This window comes from Thermobia domestica, chromosome 1 (assembly GCF_964235325.1).
Source record: "Thermobia domestica chromosome 1, izTheDome1.hap1.1, whole genome shotgun sequence".
Taxonomy (NCBI): Eukaryota; Metazoa; Arthropoda; class Insecta; order Zygentoma; family Lepismatidae; genus Thermobia; species Thermobia domestica.
In genome coordinates, this window is record NC_137454.1 from 187393329 (window position 1) to 187411006 (window position 17678).

General features: G+C 35.9%; 1 protein-coding gene across 1 annotated transcript in view; it reads left to right on the forward strand.

Moving 5' to 3' along the window:
- The first annotated feature begins 4207 nt into the window (after window positions 1–4207).
- The window catches only part of Sec8 (exocyst complex component secretory 8), a 70274-nt gene continuing 56803 nt past the window's right edge, over window positions 4208–17678 (forward strand). Inside the window, exons 1-3 of the mRNA XM_081767339.1 lie at window positions 4208–4376; window positions 12320–12481; window positions 17126–17295. Coding sequence (XP_081623465.1) covers window positions 4317–4376; window positions 12320–12481; window positions 17126–17295 — 392 coding nt within the window. The 5' untranslated portion in view covers window positions 4208–4316. The remainder of the gene's footprint in view (window positions 4377–12319; window positions 12482–17125; window positions 17296–17678) is intronic.

Sequence of the window (17678 nt, forward strand, 5' to 3'; positions counted from 1 at the left end):
TTCACTTTCTTCAGGGAGTTCTTATCTAAGGAGAGATCTTGAAGTCATCCTTTCTTAGTAATTGAAGCATGTTTGATAATACGCAAACGTTTTTGTTTTAGTGTTGTTTAACTAAACTTCTATTATGTTTATTAGAAAGGTTATTGATGTTTACTATTTATATGAACATATAGATATAAATATTTTGATTAGTATTTGTAATTTCGATTAGACATAAAACAGTGTATAATGAAGTAACATTATATAATGAAGGAAGGTACAATACGTTCTGTCCACAGTGGTATCATATTCAGTTCCGATCTTCGGCTAAATTTTAGAACAGGTCTAAAGAGATATTTATTGTACTTAAGTGACGTTAGAATATAAAGAAAAGAATCAAGGGCGCCCGAAGATTTTCTAGAGGGGGCCCATCTCCATGGTTGCTATATTACGTCTGGTATTTCTGGTATTCAGTATACGTGGTTTGCTATATTACGCATACATTTTCGTGAGCCAGAGGGGGGCCGGGTCCCACCCTGCCCCCACTTTTGGGCGCCCATGAAAAGAATGTATTCTTCCGTTGTATTTCTTTATACTATTTTTTTTTATCAAATGCCCGGAAAACAAAACCGTGCTTTCCTAACCTTGAAACCTCGCAGTCAATGGCAGTGTTAATTTACTGATGACTTTTTGAGTTAATCCCTCATTTGTTTCAATATTGTGTACAAATCTTTAATATGAATTGCCAATGGAATCTATAGTCATTTAGTACATAGTTAGTACCTACTTCAAGAATCAATCTATAGACCTACAGAAAATCGTCAAGAGGAAAGGTTCAAGATTTTTGACGATGCATGCACACTGCATCAGAGATAAGGTCAAGAATTGTCATAGCCAAAGAGGCATTCAGCAAGAAAAAAATCAAGCTTAATATTGGATTAAGGAAGAACTGGTCAAGTGCTATATATGGAGTATTGGATTGTAATGGTTCAAAGACTTGGACACTACGGAAGTTAGATAAGAAATATTTAGAGAGTTTCGAAATGTGGTGTTGGAGGAAGATGAGATGAAATGGACAGAAAGAGTAACAAACGAAGATGTTTTAAAATAGATAGGAAAGAAGAGGACACTTTATGGAGTATCCTTCGTAGGAATGCCAATTGGATTGGCCACATTCTACGAGAAATTTGTCTTCGTCATACCGGTACAGAGGGAAAAGAGTGGAAGGAAAACAAGGAGTAGAAAGAAGAACACGACTAACTGATGATTCGAAAAATAGAAGAAAGTATTGATAGTTAAAAGAGGAAACTGAAGATCGAGAAACTTGGAAGAAACATTTCCAGGCCCAAACCTAAAAGAAAAGAAATAACTCATTAGTCCCAAAATTTACCAACAGGCAGAATACTTAATAATAATAATAATAATAATAATAATAATAATAATAATAATAATAATAATAATAATAATAATAATAATAATAATAATAATAATAATAATAATAATAATAGAGAAAAACAATTGCTCGTTTATCATTACACTTTATTGGTCATCAAACGTGAGACATCGCATGAAAAATCTAAATTTTCGAAGGCAAATAACCTGTCTAAATTCTTCAGGATCATCTCAATACAAATATTCCAGTATCAGTCTGCTTGTGTGTAATGATGTGGATAGATGAAGAAATCCAATGGAGGTCTTGTTTCGCTCAAATCCATATCAGATACACCACACTCTCTTATAAAGCTCTCCGTATTCTACTGATTTTTATAATGATCAGTATTCCGGAGTATTTCATGGGTAAAAAAGGCTTTTCAACAATGTAATGGGGTCTTACTTCGTTTGGCAATATCTTCCACCTATGGAAGTTTTATCACTATGAAACTTTGTTGTTTTGTCTCACCCAATATACCAGGTAAACTAAGTTTGCAATTCGAATCACTTTCTTTATCTGTTTCACCTTCTTCCGTTACGGAATTTTCATCACATCCTTCACAGTTTTGATATGAAACTAATCTTGTCTTTGTCACAAACAAGTTCCTTACCACTGAAGATGTAAACAGTTTTTATTATTTTTTAACAGATGTAGAAGGAAACTCAATAAATAAAGATAAAAGAGCTAGTTGCATTGGAATTGCAAACTGATATATTGAAATTGAAACTCGATATTTAATTCTATAAAAAAGATTACCATCTTCCCTCTGCAAGTGTGCTTGCTTTATCTTTCACTAACATAATATATTATTATTTAAAGAAATAAAAAAGAAGACACTACGAGGTTGTATTTGTACTGTTTAGGCCTTTCTGAGTGTGAGTACATTTTCCCTCCTTTTCGTTGTTCATGCTGGGATAGCATACTTAAAATCCTGGCTTTTAAGATTTGTTCTTTCTGGAGAGAAAGGGGGACAACAAATGGTGCCATTGTACGGGGCGGCAAATTGCCTAGGGCCAGTTCTGATACCCATTCAATTTTTATAAAAATTGTGTAATGAAATTTAGGAAGCTATCACAACTCTACCTGATTTTCAAGTTATGTAAAACACTTGTTTGGTCTATCAACTAGTTTATATAAAGTAACTCCTTAAATTTTAGGAATTACATTGTAATGACTTTCCATGCCACAGTTGGGGCATCTGATATCGGATTCAATTACAAGCAGGGATGTAATGGGGCGTATACGGGAGTATACGGCGTATACCCACCTAAAACTTTTATAGCCCAGCGTATACTCACCTTAAATTTACGAAAGAATGAGCGTATATTGGGATGTGTATATGTCAACTAGTCTTGCGTATACGCTGTACTTTTGAAAACGATCGAGCGTATATTTACCAAAAATTGTAACATTACATCACTGATTACAAGTGGGGCTGAATGGTTCGAAAGCCACGTTGAACTGTATTGCCCGTCTTTACATGGCCTCGACGTGGTAATAATAATAATAATAATAATAATAATAATAATAATAATAATAATAATAATAATAATAATAATAATAATAATAATAATAATAATAATAAAATAAAATTAAAAAACTAAAAGAAATCCAATTATGCTAAAATTTGAAATGTTAGACCCATATGATATTCATGTAGCAAATCAAGAAACTTAGGATCCCTTTGCTTAACATGAAAAAATATCTTGAAGCGTTATATTCCAATTTGCCAGAAAATGCAGATATTAATCTTGCTCCCTTCTGTAAAAATTGTCCGATAACATCTGTCGATATTGACAAGTCATTTTCTGGCTACAAACGTCAAAGACTGACACCAGAAAATGTAGAGAAGCATCTCGTGATATACTGTAAGGCTATTACTGAAAGAAATAAATCCTAAAAATCTTTTTTTTTTTTTTTTTTTTTTTTTTTGTACATGGAAACATGTAGAAAAGTGAGGTTCGTATCATTTCGTGTTAAGTAAATGCACTCTAAAATGCAATTGTTTAGAAAAACTAGAAATTGCGTTCTCATATTACTGTGTTCATTTTAATCTCAATCTGTGTACGCTTTTAACAAATTTAGGATATAGACCCTATAAACTGTAAATATCACAATAATGTTCTGTAACGGAGTCCCTTTCTATATTATATTTCAGCTACGAAACTTCTATCACAGCATCGCTGCATGTTTGAAAATGTTCTCTTTTATTATATATTCCCTGGTTCGATTCCCGCAGAGAGCGCAGGTGCTTCGGATTCCACATTAATCAGTAGGTCCCATTTCATGTAGCCCCCTGCTGAAATGGAGGTTAAACTCCAATTCAATACAATTCTTTTATTATATTGTTAGTGCATGTTCAGTGCATATTTTAATACATTTAACTGCATAGTTGCATGCATTTCCACGAATTTTAAGTGCATTAAAATCCAATGTCTAGTAATCATATGAACTTAATTTTCTTCGTCGCAATTTTATCAGCTACAAAACTATGACTATCTTATTCCAGCGTAAAATATAAAAACGTTTGACATCGAGTACTGCAAAAATTATAAAGTTAAAAAAAAAAAAAAAAACTATAGATTCGAACTGCTACTTTTTGGATTGACTAGACGATGGGCGTCATTCTGTATAATCAACCCACCTTTTCCTGTTGCGATTTACGTCAACACGACGCATTTTTTTTTTTTTGTTTGTTTGTTTGTTTGTATTAATTTGCAATAATCGGCGTACGGCTTATAATTGCAATTGTAAGTTTTTATGTCACTTTGCGATCTGCAAACCATGTAACAAGAAATCCGCCATGATCAGTATCGCAAAATAAATCAAAAAATTTGAGTTGGTTGACGCAAACTGAAACGGTATGAAGCCCACTCTTTCTTGGTAATTTTTCGTAGTGGGGAAAATGGCTACTGTAATACCACCGGCTAAACCTCCCAGAGGAGTAAAACATGTTAAAGAATCTGTAAGTATTTAATAAAATAATTTAAGTAAATTATAAAGACAGTACAATGTTTGTTTCATTAATAAGTAAAGTTTATTTAATTAAAATTCCTGGATTGGGAGAGTACATGTACTGGTAAAACAGGTGTCAGGAACTCGAATGTCGAATCCCTTCCTAGCTCTGTCAGCCTAGAACTACAGAAAAATTAACAAAAAATAAATTTTGCAGTGTTCTTGCCTCCTTTCAGCTATAAGTGAAAATGTCTATGTTTAAAAATTATAGAGACCCGTTCCACAAAAATGGGAATGTCTTATTAGAAAAGTTAATCAATTTTAGTATGCACCCTTGCACTTATAAATTTGTAAACAAATCTTGAATGACCATGTAAACTATAAAAGGCATGAATTTTCGCTAAATAATGCTAGTGTGAAATAGCCTAGTCATTCGATAAAATAGTCCTTCTATGCGGTAATTAGCCTTTACAAATTTGATTATATATAGATATATTTTTTCAAAATGATTTTTTTGGGAGGGGGAGAGAGTCACTTGTGAAACGATACAAAATAGGGCTCGGCACATGTTACCGTTTCACTGCGTCAATGACAAGATGTTTCCGTAGAGCTTACATGAATAATATAAGAATACCGTAAAAAAAATTGGAACAAAGAAGAAGACAGGGTCCAATTTTGATAAAAATGGAACTCTCATTTATTTCTGAAAATAATATCCTACTGCCTTTTTACACTGTTCTTTTATTTCCCATACCGTTACCACACTTATCACAGGTAAAGTTGACGACCGTCACCGAATATATTTGTTCAAAATTTACATTTTATTTTATTACTTACTCCTTATGCCTTCTTGAAACGTGGCGTGTCACCTGGTCACCAACTGCATACGTATTTATAATACGACTGAAACCTTACGTGCTATTAAAACAATTATTCGTGAGAAAAACATACACAAACCTGTGTTAACTGCTAGGTATAGAGGGAAGGTGGATGGCGCGTGAAGTAAGAAACCGCATCGGAGACTGTGAATATGCGTGTAAATGAAAGCAAGTGCGAATAACACGCACCAGTTTGGGCCGTCGGACCACACGAAAATCGAATATATATATATATATATATATATATATATATATATATATATATATATATATTAGTTCCTCCCGTAAAATACTAGGTTGTGACCCTGGCTCACTTGGTAGTGATTATTGTTCGAAATACAATGTGGACGTATGACGTAAAAGTTAGTACTACAACACGAACCAAGTCGTGCTAGGTGGTCACTAAAAAGCATAAATGGTATCTAACTGTCAGAGCAGGACCGCAGCAGGTTTACCCGAGCGGTGTCAAGGTGATGTGTCCGTCGGAAGCAGGCGCATTAGCGGTGGTGGGCCTACGCATGAACGAGAGTAGTGGAAAAACACTTGATATAAAATGCATGGTTTATGTGTTGCACAGCTTTGAGGGAGATACTAAATGGCATCTAAAAGGTGCCAAAATGTACTGCGTTAGGTTAGATTCGATGAAGTGTGGTTGTATGTTCTTCTTTTCTGTATTTTCAGTTCATTTCTACACTTGCGATAAACTGTTTGCCTGTTTAGTAAACCATGACTTTCACACAATTTGAACAACTGACATTTCCTTTTTTGTATAACTCGATAAAACTCAAACACAATATCTCACAATCTTGTCATTTACGCACCATTTCCACATTGCCTTTCCCATAAATCATAACAAGTGTACCTCTCCGCCAAATAGTCCCTTCCGTCTCCATGTATAGTGCCGTTTACAACATAAAAAAACAACTAATAACAAGTATTTTCTTAAGTTCAACTGTTCCCATCACCTGACTTTCATTTTCCTCACAAACCAAAATAAATTCTCCAGTCCATCTGGTAAATTTTCTAAAATTGGTCCGGTGATACAGCAGTTAACCCCAATGTGTGCAATTTATATCTAGAAACTAGTTTTCCATTACGATTGCATAGTAATGGATTCGTAAACGGAAAATTGGAAGTCAAAAATAGCAGACTGAAAATATGACAAACTAGTCTTGAAAAGAAATTTTGACTAACAAAAGAGAAATTGAAAATAGACTCTTTGTCTATTGAAATAGACACTGACACATGCTTTGACTAGTAAAATAGATTCAGAAAAGAGCATCTCCTTCACCACGTAGCCATGTTATTCATATTTAATAATTTGAGAAACATTGTGAATGAATATATACACCACGTCAAACAAGTGTTCAGTTATTTTAGATTTTTTTTCCTTATTGTTGAAAAGAGTGGTTTATATATACGGAAAGAATATAACGAACAGGATTATCAGATCAACTTTGAAAAAAAAAAAAAATAGCTTGCATCCATAAAATTAAAGGAAATTTTCCTGAGATATCAGTTATTTTTCTTTCTTAAATTTGGGTGCACGTGTTCCATCTTTTTCAAATTTCGGCTCAGGTATATGCACGAAATATAATTCAAAAGAAAACTATTTCCCCTTGACTATGAATGTACCAAATTTCATTGAAGTATAGTTAGTAGATGTCGAACGATGTATTTCGAATGCAAGTAGATCCTGTTCATGTCCTAATTAACTTAGTTTCATGGTTTATACGTCATTATCCTAAGAATGATCACGCTTTAGATTGATACTGTGCATATATGTGACGGATCCACATACTCAGTTAAAATTCCTTTTATATATATATATATATATATATATTTGGGTACCTTTGAGTTTTACGTCCCACGGTTATGCCGGTTAGGCTAAAGGAGACGGTGATGATGAGTAATGAATGAAATGGTGGAATGAAGAATGTGGGAGGAAACGGGAGAACCCCGAGAAAACCCACGCACACAATGTTTGTCCACCACAAAGTTCACTTGGCGGGGGCTGGGATCGAACCCGGGACCCCAAGCACCAGAGATGAACGCTCTACCACTGAGCCACCGCGACCCCGTAATTCAAATCATATCTCAATCATTTATGATTAACTGAAAAAAGCAGGGTTGCCTGGTTTAAACCAAGGTGATTTAAACCAACTAACGGGATATTCTCGGTATTGCTTTGCATTGAAAGTAATAATAGGATTTTCCCGGTGGCTAAGGCGGAAGGTTCCCAATTTAAGAAATTTACTGACCGGACCACCCAACTTTATAATGAAACGGGACAGTCCCGATTTCCAAATAAGCGAATATACTATTGATGGTAGAGTGAAGTAGGTAGAACTTCCATTCAAAGTTTAAATGGAGGACAATTTCTCTCGGATGTAAGCCGAGAAGCTGTTTGGATTCCACTTTAAGCTTATGTAATCTCTCCTACCGTTGTTGCATAATAATACCAAGGCGAAACAGACTTATTTCTGCCCATATGTAATATAAATACATAGAGCAAAATTATTTAAACCAAAAACCTAGTTTAAGCTAAAAAAAAAAAAAAAAAAAAAAAACCGATTTTTTTGTTTAAAACATGGTTTCTGCCAACCCAGTGAAAAAGTAAGCTTTGTGGTAGATAAACACCATGTGCGTGGGTTTTCTCAGGGTTCTCTCGTTTCCGCATACTTTTTTCATTCCGCCATTTAATTCTTTTGTCATTATCACCGTCTCCTTTTGCCTAGCCAGCATAACCGTGGAACGTGAAACTTAAAGATTTCATTTTTTTTTCGAACTCTAATAAACATAAGGGACCTATGCACTTTCAGTTTTGCTGTGCAGTTCAACTGGTAAAAAACTGGTTTTAAAAAAGGCACCAATGAACAGAACCGACAATGCGGCACTTTGAGGTTATTGAGTCTTGTAGTTTAAATGTACTGTATTGCCGGGAAGAACGATAGATTCGGGGTTGCACTGCCGACAGTTAACGCGAGTGCACCTAGTAATTCAAAAGAAACGGCCAGAACTAGTGAAAAGAAAAGATGTTCTATACAATGCTGGCAACGTCAGACTGCATACATCTGTAACGACCCATCAGAAACTAAAAGAACTTGGCTGAGAAGTTTTAATTCATACACCGTATCTCCCGGACCTTGCACCGTCACACTCTTATCATTTGATTCGGTCTCTGCAGAACTCCCTCAATGGTGCTAAGTTAGATTGAAACGAGCACCATGAAAACCACGTTTCGCAATTTGATGACTAGAAACCATGGAAGTTCTATAGCGACGGAATTATGATGTTGCAGTTAAAATGGCGGACGGTCATCGAAGAAAATGATTAATATGTTGTTTCATATTGTTGTTTTTAAATCACACTAAATGTTTTCTAAATTTTGACCTTTGAAGTCTCAATACTTATAGGCAGCATGATATTAAATACTTAAAGTTTATGAATTTCTTGGGGAAAAAACTGACATATAGTTGTCTGGCGTATAATTCTATGGATACTAGGTCCTGATTTGAATTTAACTGGAGTATCAGTTGAATGTCTTTTAACTACTGGGTCAATTGAAGATTTTGAAGGTTGAAAAAGTCAATTGAAAATTTGTTTTCAAAGTGCAGAAATATTTTCTGTGCTATTCGTATGGGCCGGAATAAATTCCTGTCCTGTATAAAGGGGTTATTACAACGTTCGAGATAATAAAAAACAAACTAGACCTATCTGAGTTGTTTCCGAATAAAATCAAATTTCAATTTTCATTTTACAGTATTACTCTTGTTCTAGGAGAAAGAGCTGAAAATCGAAAACTCACTCTATAGAATCCCATGGAAGCCTTAAAATTTGTCATCTAGCATGATACATGCCGATAAAAAAAAAAAAAAAAAGGACTAATGAACAGACAATCAAAACATAATAATAACCTCTTCAGCATATTTATGAAACGTATATCGTTTAAAACATCAAATTTGATTTTGTTCACCATCATCTCAACTATTTTGTTCAGAAGAAACAAGCGGGAAATTTGCAATATGATGATTGAAATGTAACAAATCTTGCAAGTTATAACGCAAATGATGATCAAACCGATTAATGGCAGAGATTGTTTTTGCTTTTTAGGACTGCGAAATTTTGATAGGTGGTGCATAGGAGAAGGAAGCGATAATTTATTATTATTATTATTATTGAAAACAACTTCATTGAAAAATAATGGCGACTGAAGTTTTAGGATCAAATTTCACTTAGTTTTGTGACTTGTATTTTATGAAATGTTTAAATGTTGTTGTTTAGCGTATTGAAATATGTAAATATTGTTATTTTAAATGTTAGATTTAAAAGAAATTAACACAACTTCAGCAAAAACATGGAAAAGCTCTTCTATTAATCAAATCTACGCACTTTGGTACATTACATTCTCTCAAATGGAATAACTTGCCAATATTGACTGGAGTTAATGGATGCGTTATTGGAATTTTTCATTTACTTATTATTTCGTTTGCTATTTTTTTCTTTGCTATTTTCCTCTCTCATTGTTTCCTACAATCTAATGAACCATATTTTGTAATGCAGTTACTCTGTTTAGAGGTGACATACACGTTCTCCGCCTACATTTAAGTCCCTTAGTGAATTAATAATTTTATCTTGAATTAAAAAAATTCGTAATTCTCAAGACTGGTTTCTGCTAGTTATTTTAAATTCTTATAATAAAATTGTAACACATTTTGGAAAGTTCTGTAACTCGGATGAAACACTACTTAAAGTTAACATTTAACTTGGATAGTTGAATAATATGTGTGGAATTCGTTGACTTAACAAGTATTTTATGTCAAACTTAGGAAAAGTCCGTTGGCTGTCAAGTAGCAGATGATATCTCTATTATTTGTAATACACATACTCTTAACCCTTTTAAGGACTTGGGTACAATTTGTACCATACTGGTGTTTTATGGTACTTTGCGTTATAACTCCTATTTAAGCTTTTTCGTACGTTTTTTTTTTTTTTTGTTTGTTTGTTTGTTTTGTTTTTTGTTTTTCAGGTCTAGAGGCATTGTAGTACAAGTTACGTATGGTTTCACGCCTTCCTGCGTCGAGACATAGAAGGTGATGACATCATAACTTTAAAAAACATCTTCGTTTGTTAGGCCTATTTTCATTATCTTTTGGCAGACTTATTTTTGCACCTAGAAGATTGAAATTTTGCACAAATATTCAGTCCACCAAGTAGTATTGATCAGATTTTTTCAGATCTCTGCGTTAAAAGAGCGGTGGTCCAGAGAGGCAAAAATTTGAAAAAAGGGATATTTTAACAAAAAAAAATCCCACCTCAGATACATGATGGAGACATGTGAATGGTACCGTCTGAAAGGCAGTTCTATTCTGAAAAGAATGATGGGTAAACTATGATCCTAAGGTAATTAGGGATGTCGCAGGGAATTTTTACCCAAGATCCTTTTTTATACAGGAATATTGGGTATTGTGGGTAAATTTTTTTGGCGGCTGTACTTTTGCACCTAGAAGATTAAAATTTTGCACAAACATTCAGTCCACCGAGTAGTATTTATTAGATTTTTTTTTAGATCTCTGCGTTAAAAAAAAGGGGGGGGGGGAGGCAGAGGAGCAAAAATTTGAAAAGGATATTTTAACCGAAAAATCCCTTTATTTGCGATTTTCCCGCTTCAGATACAGGGTGGAGACATATGAATGGTACCGTTTGAAAGTGGATGGAGTGTTCATAAGTGGATAAAAAAGTTTTCTACAACGTTCATTATATCTTTGAAGAATATTTTGAGAAGTATTGAAGCGAGTTACTCTATTAGAAATATTTAGAATATTATTCATCTGAAGAATGAAGAAACAAGGAAAGAAAATCAATTGTTACTGCTAATCTCATACTATAGTAAATGAAACATCTACCATAAATTTGTCATAAATTTTGATGTAAAAAAAAAAAATATTAAAGAAAACCTTTGCTAAAATCCGACTTATTATTTATAATGCTTTTGAAACGGTAGAGTAGGGGCTCTTGGTCATAGTATAACAATAGTTCCCAACCTCTGTTTATAGCATAACAATGTATAAGCTTTAGAATTTGCTTAAATGTTTTAATAGAAATGAGGACAAAAGTTTTGATAAACCGACAGTCCTCGGCTTACGTCAATAAGCTTCATGACTCTTTTCGCAAGTAGAAGTTCACTTAAGTCGAAATTTTATAACCCAAGAGATTTGTTGGAACCAAGTATGAAAAAAATTAACACATAGTTCATGCCTCAGCCATTAGATGGCTCCCAAAATAGAATTTAGAAGTTTAATACTACTATTTACTTCAGATGTAAATTTTATTAATTTCAGAAACTTGTTACTTAAGTGGAATTTACGTTTGTCAAAATGATGGAACGCGGTGACTATCTGTACATATCGGTATGTGGTATGCACGAGTATGAGTGTGTTCTGCACAGAGATTTATTGCCCATTGACAGGTGCATAAGCGACAGGCTTCAAAAAGTCCGAAGGTTGCAGTCACACAGACTTGTAGGCCAGTAATTAACGCCGAAGACTCAGTCGATATTGACAAAGAGGGTAGGACTGAGAGTTTGAGCAACAGGTGTCAAAATATCAGACTGGTATCTCACAACACGTATTTTCACTCCAGTTTCGCAGAAGTGGAGCTTTCTGATTCCAAGGGACTTGTAACACCACCCTTTTTCTTCCCTTCTAGGTCAAATATCAAGAAGCAGCGAAACCTGTGTCGTAATTATTTTAAATGGGAAGTCCATATACCAAATTTCAGGTCTCAACCCTTCAGAGATGTGAACATTTTACTATAATAATAATTGTTACCCCCATCCGCCTCTTCCTGTCGAATTCCTAGAAGTCTTTCTTCAGTGGTACTTTACGTCACAAATCCTTTGCACGGTCAGAAGTCCAAGTTTCTAGCTTAAACGGTTGATCTATCAGCCAGGACTCTGTTGTATATACAAGATCATTTATTCTCAATGTTTTATACAGTATATATAAATATGTAAAAACGCAATCCCTTTATTGGTTCATGTCAGAGAGTTTAATTTAACTATTTTCTTTTACAGAGTGGTCTGTTGATGTCCGTAATTCGGACTCTGTCCGCTAGTGAATCCAATGAACAGCGAGACCGCGAGAAAGCCAAACTTGAGAAAGAATACAAGAGGAGTGATCAACGCCTGGATGAACTTGTATCACTCCATGATCAAAATTTAACTCAGGTTATGCAGGTAAGAATATATTTTGAAACGTAACTAAACCCAGTTCTTCTACTTATTTTCGTTATAGAGTATTTAAGAACTAATTTAATTATGCATTTTGTATACGTAGTTTGATTTGTATCCTATTTGATCTCTCAAGAATAATCATGTTAAATTATTCAAATCTAATTATAGTATGAAATGTTTATTTAATCTCAGTTCAGAGACAGTTCAAAAGAGGTGTTACATTCTAAGTCTTATGCTTTCCCCCTGTACAGTTGCTTTCTAGTGCCGCCGCACCGTAAGTAGTATAGAACGTCACCAAACTCAGTGTTGTGGTTATTTATGATCGAGCGCAGGGTAATCAACCAGACTGTCAGACTGAGAGTTTTGTATGTTGCCATGTTTTGGGTACATTACTGTTGCTTTTGTGTGCATGTTTGCAGGTCGGGACTTTTTTTTTTGGTGAAAATTAAACAATAGGTTGTAACACGAAAGAAAATTATTCTTCTTAACTTTAAAGCATTGAAAGTGGAACAACTTAAAAGAGGACCATGCTTCCAGTCATCTTAGGTCAAATGGGCGTTGAAAATTGTGACATTATTTATTTACGGTTAGGACATTCCATGTAAATTCATCAATATTAAATACACTGACTGCTACTGAACTATGCACATCTACCTTAGTACCGTGTCAGCCTCACTCTGGCCTTAAGAACTGCAGCGACACGGTAAGGTGACTTCACTAGTTTCTGGACGTCGTCTGAAGGTATTTCGAGGAATGCGTCCTCCCTAGCAGCCACAGCTGGTCCATGTTCAATGGTGTAGCCTGTCTGCTCCGTACAATCCTCTCCATGACATTCCACAAATGTTCCACTGCATTCAGATTGGTCTGCGGCGGACCATTGCGGTAGAATGTTCTACGAACCTTTTTGAGGTTGTCCGGGACCTGTTGATTGGACAGTTGTCTTGCTGGAAAATGCCCTTTTCTTTGGCATGAACCGTAGTCATGAATGAGAGTACACGATCTCCAAGAATGTCCACATACTGGTTAGGACTCAAAGATCCTTTTATGTGGGCTAATGGTCCCTATGATGCCCAACTGAAGACACTTCATTCCATAATAGACCCCCACTACCTTGCGTTGTACCAATCTGACATGCGGGATCCATGGATTCATGCTGTTGTCGCAAGATTCGGACTCTCTCATTAGGCGAAAGCAGATCTCATCTCTTCAGGCTACTCGTTTCCACTGTTCCATGGTTCAATCTCTAGCCTTCTAGCCCATGCAAGACATTCAGTCCGATGGCGGCCTGTAAGTAGAGATACCCAGGACGACCACGCTAAAATTCGAATCTTTATGTTGAATTACTAAAGAATTTAACAGAAAGCATTGAAATTACTTAGGTAATAAAAGATCGCCTAACTGGAGATAAAAGTAAGAACATTATATACAGAAAAAAGGCATGTTTTGTGAGTGAATAAATAGTGTCGAGGAACATGTGCTAAGTTCGTTGTTTGGTGTCAGCTCATGGGATACTCGTATGGACGGCTTAGACACAGACGGTATGAATGCTGCCGGATAGATTTATCCCTTATTTTCGTGCAAGTTTCTGACAAGTCTGGTATGGAGCCATTTCAATGGCTGCTTGCAGTGATCATTCCTGATTGTTCCTGTTTATCTTCCAAAGACTTCTGTCTCGATGAAAATTTTCTGAATCACTCTAAGTTCTTCCTCCATTTATTAGCTTGACGCCTTTCGCTTTTACCCTTTAGACTAAAGGAGATGATAAATAATTAGTAATGATAATAAAATGAATATGAAAGCCCAATATATATAACACCCGGGCCTGTTTTGAACCCATGACAAACAGTTCGACCATAACAGCCGGTTTCTGGGTTGTTTTTACAATTACTGTACTATTGCCCTATTTGTACTAATACATCATACCTATTTTGCCACATTCACTGGTTATTAAAAATTGCAACAGTAGGAAAGTGAAGAACTAACAACGCAAAATTGCTAATTGGATGCGTTGTGATAGAAGACTGAAATAATTATATATTTATCATTCTATGCGGCTTGTAATTGCGCCCCGGGAGCTGAGTAGAATACTTCGTGTTCAGCTATCATGGACGTCGGAAACTGCTGTGACAGTACCAGACATAGGGAGGAAGATGCGTTGGATGGGATCTGGAATATCGCTAGCTATGCGGTTTCGACACATTGCCAAAGTTTTTGCTATGGGATGCCAGATACTACTAGTGTCAGGTCATTGTGGGATGATAAACGATACTTATTTAGTAGTCGAAAGATCGGGTCAACGCATAAACTAAGAAACCAGTGGAATACTGTATCCATCCAGAAATTGTCAGAATTTGTATATCGCATCTGGTGACCCACTGTCCTCTTGCAAAATGGCCCCATTGATGAACTGCAGAAACGGTACCACAACAGGCGCCAACAAATGAACAATTTAACGTTCCGTTGCATTAATATATATTAGATGCAATTAGAAACATAATTTAATGACACTCCATAATTAACGGCTGATGTGACGATACATAGTACATGCCGCGTGCAGTCTATCGCTACAGTACAGCCAGATTCGGATGCGACCATCGAATGCTGTGTACAGAAGCAGCGTTAATCCACGTAATCCTCCACGCACTGCTTTGCTAGTACCATTCCAGCTACATACGCCTATAGTGTGTTTTCAAAAGAAGCCGCAACTATGAATACATGAAGAGATGATTCGGCTTTCAAGATGACATCACACGGTACTTACGGTGCAAGTACCATATACATGGTTTTGCGGACACTAGTCGCTGGCCTCATTCCGAAATTCGTGCGAGAGTTGTACGATCCGAAATATCCCTACACACAAGATGTCTGTCCTCGTGATCGGTGTATAATGGGATTGTTGGTATCCTTGACGTTAGTATGTTTCTTCTTCCTCGAAATTGATTTTTCATATTTAGATCACTCTGACTATAGTTAGTCCAATAAAGGTACCAATTTTTATTGAAGTCGTGCCGTCTCGATATGCTACAATTTTACCAATTAAGGGCAAAAATTTGATGTTGTGACTCCTGCATTTTCCGACGAGGTTTGTTGGTTTCCACCCACCACCCACCTATTAAACGTCAGTAATACACTTCCTCTATAAAAATTCGGCTGTCTGTCCTACTCTTGGTTACTGTTTTATCACAGTCGTGGCGAACGTATGTGACGGGCAGCAGAGCATCGTTAATTGTGACACTATCCTTCCATCTTCTACGCGGCTGCCCATCTTTCTTAGGATTGAGTGCTACTTGTTATTCCGTAAATCACGAACGATCTACTCATCTGTTCGCTAGGCCGAGGGAATAATAGAACAGTGTTTTTTTATGTGGCGATAATGGCAAGCATTGTACATTGATGAAGATACAGAAGGTTGTTCGCTGCATATCTGACCATTTTCAATTCCGTGCTACCACCTGGCGTATCATTCTGGAACTATGGGTTTGCTGAATGGAGTAGTGTTGTGTCTTACCTTGTAGGTGCGTGCATGTTATCAATGGCGCCGAAAATCAACCGGTATTGGGCAAGTTATTTAATGACCCTTTTCCATGCTATATTTTCGTACGTACGCATTGTGAAACAATGTCGGAAGAATGGATTAACTCTTAGGGTGACTACTGTGAAAGCTATTGTGGCCTCTTACATGCAACAGGCTCCCCTTGCGAAACATTCACCCACGCAAACCACCAGGAAAAAAGGCTGGAAGCAAAGTAACACCTGTAGTGCAAAGCGGGATTTGTCGATTGGCATGCCAAGAAAATCCTCCGACTCAACGTGATATGGGCCACAGATTCCACTTCGCACCGTCAACTGTGAACAAAACAATTTGCAAGCGCCTCAGGTTGAAGGTCCATGTACACCACCACCTACCACGTCACATTGCCGAACGTAAGACTAACTGCAGGAAAAAACTGTATGAAAAGTACCTGACGGGTTCCAAATGGAAGATGGAATGGACGCGAACCAGGTGATGATCCATATGGACAAGGCTTCGAGTCATACCACGAGAACATCACTACGGTTTTATCAGGAAGTAGGAATTTGTGTCATTCCGTTTGAAGACATCCCTGTGAAAAACCCAAATGCCATTCTAATGGATTTTTGTGCATTTGGACTGTTGAAACGTAAAATGTTACGTCTTCTATATCGTCACTCGCTTACCCTGGATAGTCTATGCAAAGTTTGCAAGGAGGAGTGGGACATAATTTCCATGCCTGTCCTGAGCTGGAACTTGCTGCAATGGAAACTGTGATGCTGTGTAATAGTCCACAATGCTGGGAGTCCAATATAACATGATCGGTGGTGGCGGCGCGGTATCTCTTAAGGTGAGTACCCGTCAAAAATGGTCGGATATAAAGAGAACCACCTTCTGTATTCATTTCTAATAATGACTGACAAAATGCTACTTAAATGTTTGCTTTTTTTTTTTTAATAAGAACATAATAGAAGTAATCTTTATGACTATTATGTCCTGTATACCAACATTAGTTTACAAAATCGAATACAGTAGAGTTATCATATTCATGATAATCACGAATAGACGTACGTGTTAAGCATAACCTTTCAAAATAATGATTTACTTATATATTTGTGTGTTCGGATACTTTACAGCTATTCGGTAAATTGTCTTCTCGAGTCACAGCTTCAAGAGAGAAAATACGAGCAGTGAAAGAAAATTTACAAGCTTGTAAAATGTTACTTAGGTGTAGAAGAGATGAATTGAAGAAGTTGTGGTTGGAAGGTATTGAACACAAACATGTTCTTCAACTTCTTGAAGAAATGTGAGTAAATATTTTACTTTTTCGTAATGTAATTTTGATAAAACTAAAAGGAATCCAACTTTATATAGGTATAATACAATGTGTAATATAATATGAACTTTTTATGTCTGTTGTGTAGAAATTTCGAAATGAAACGACTCATATTGCTCATCTCTGCTACATTCGGATTTCTTGAGCAATATATACAGGGTGGAAGGTAACAACACCGAAAAACTTTGATAGGTGATTCCTTATATGAAATGAAAGAAAAAAGTTCTAATAAACATGGGTCGAAAAACGTCTCCTTTCAGATTATGAATCTTCGAAAATTCACATATTAAAATTTCCTGGCTTAGAAACTATAGGACCTATCCCAAGCGGTTTAAGGAATTACACAGGAACTA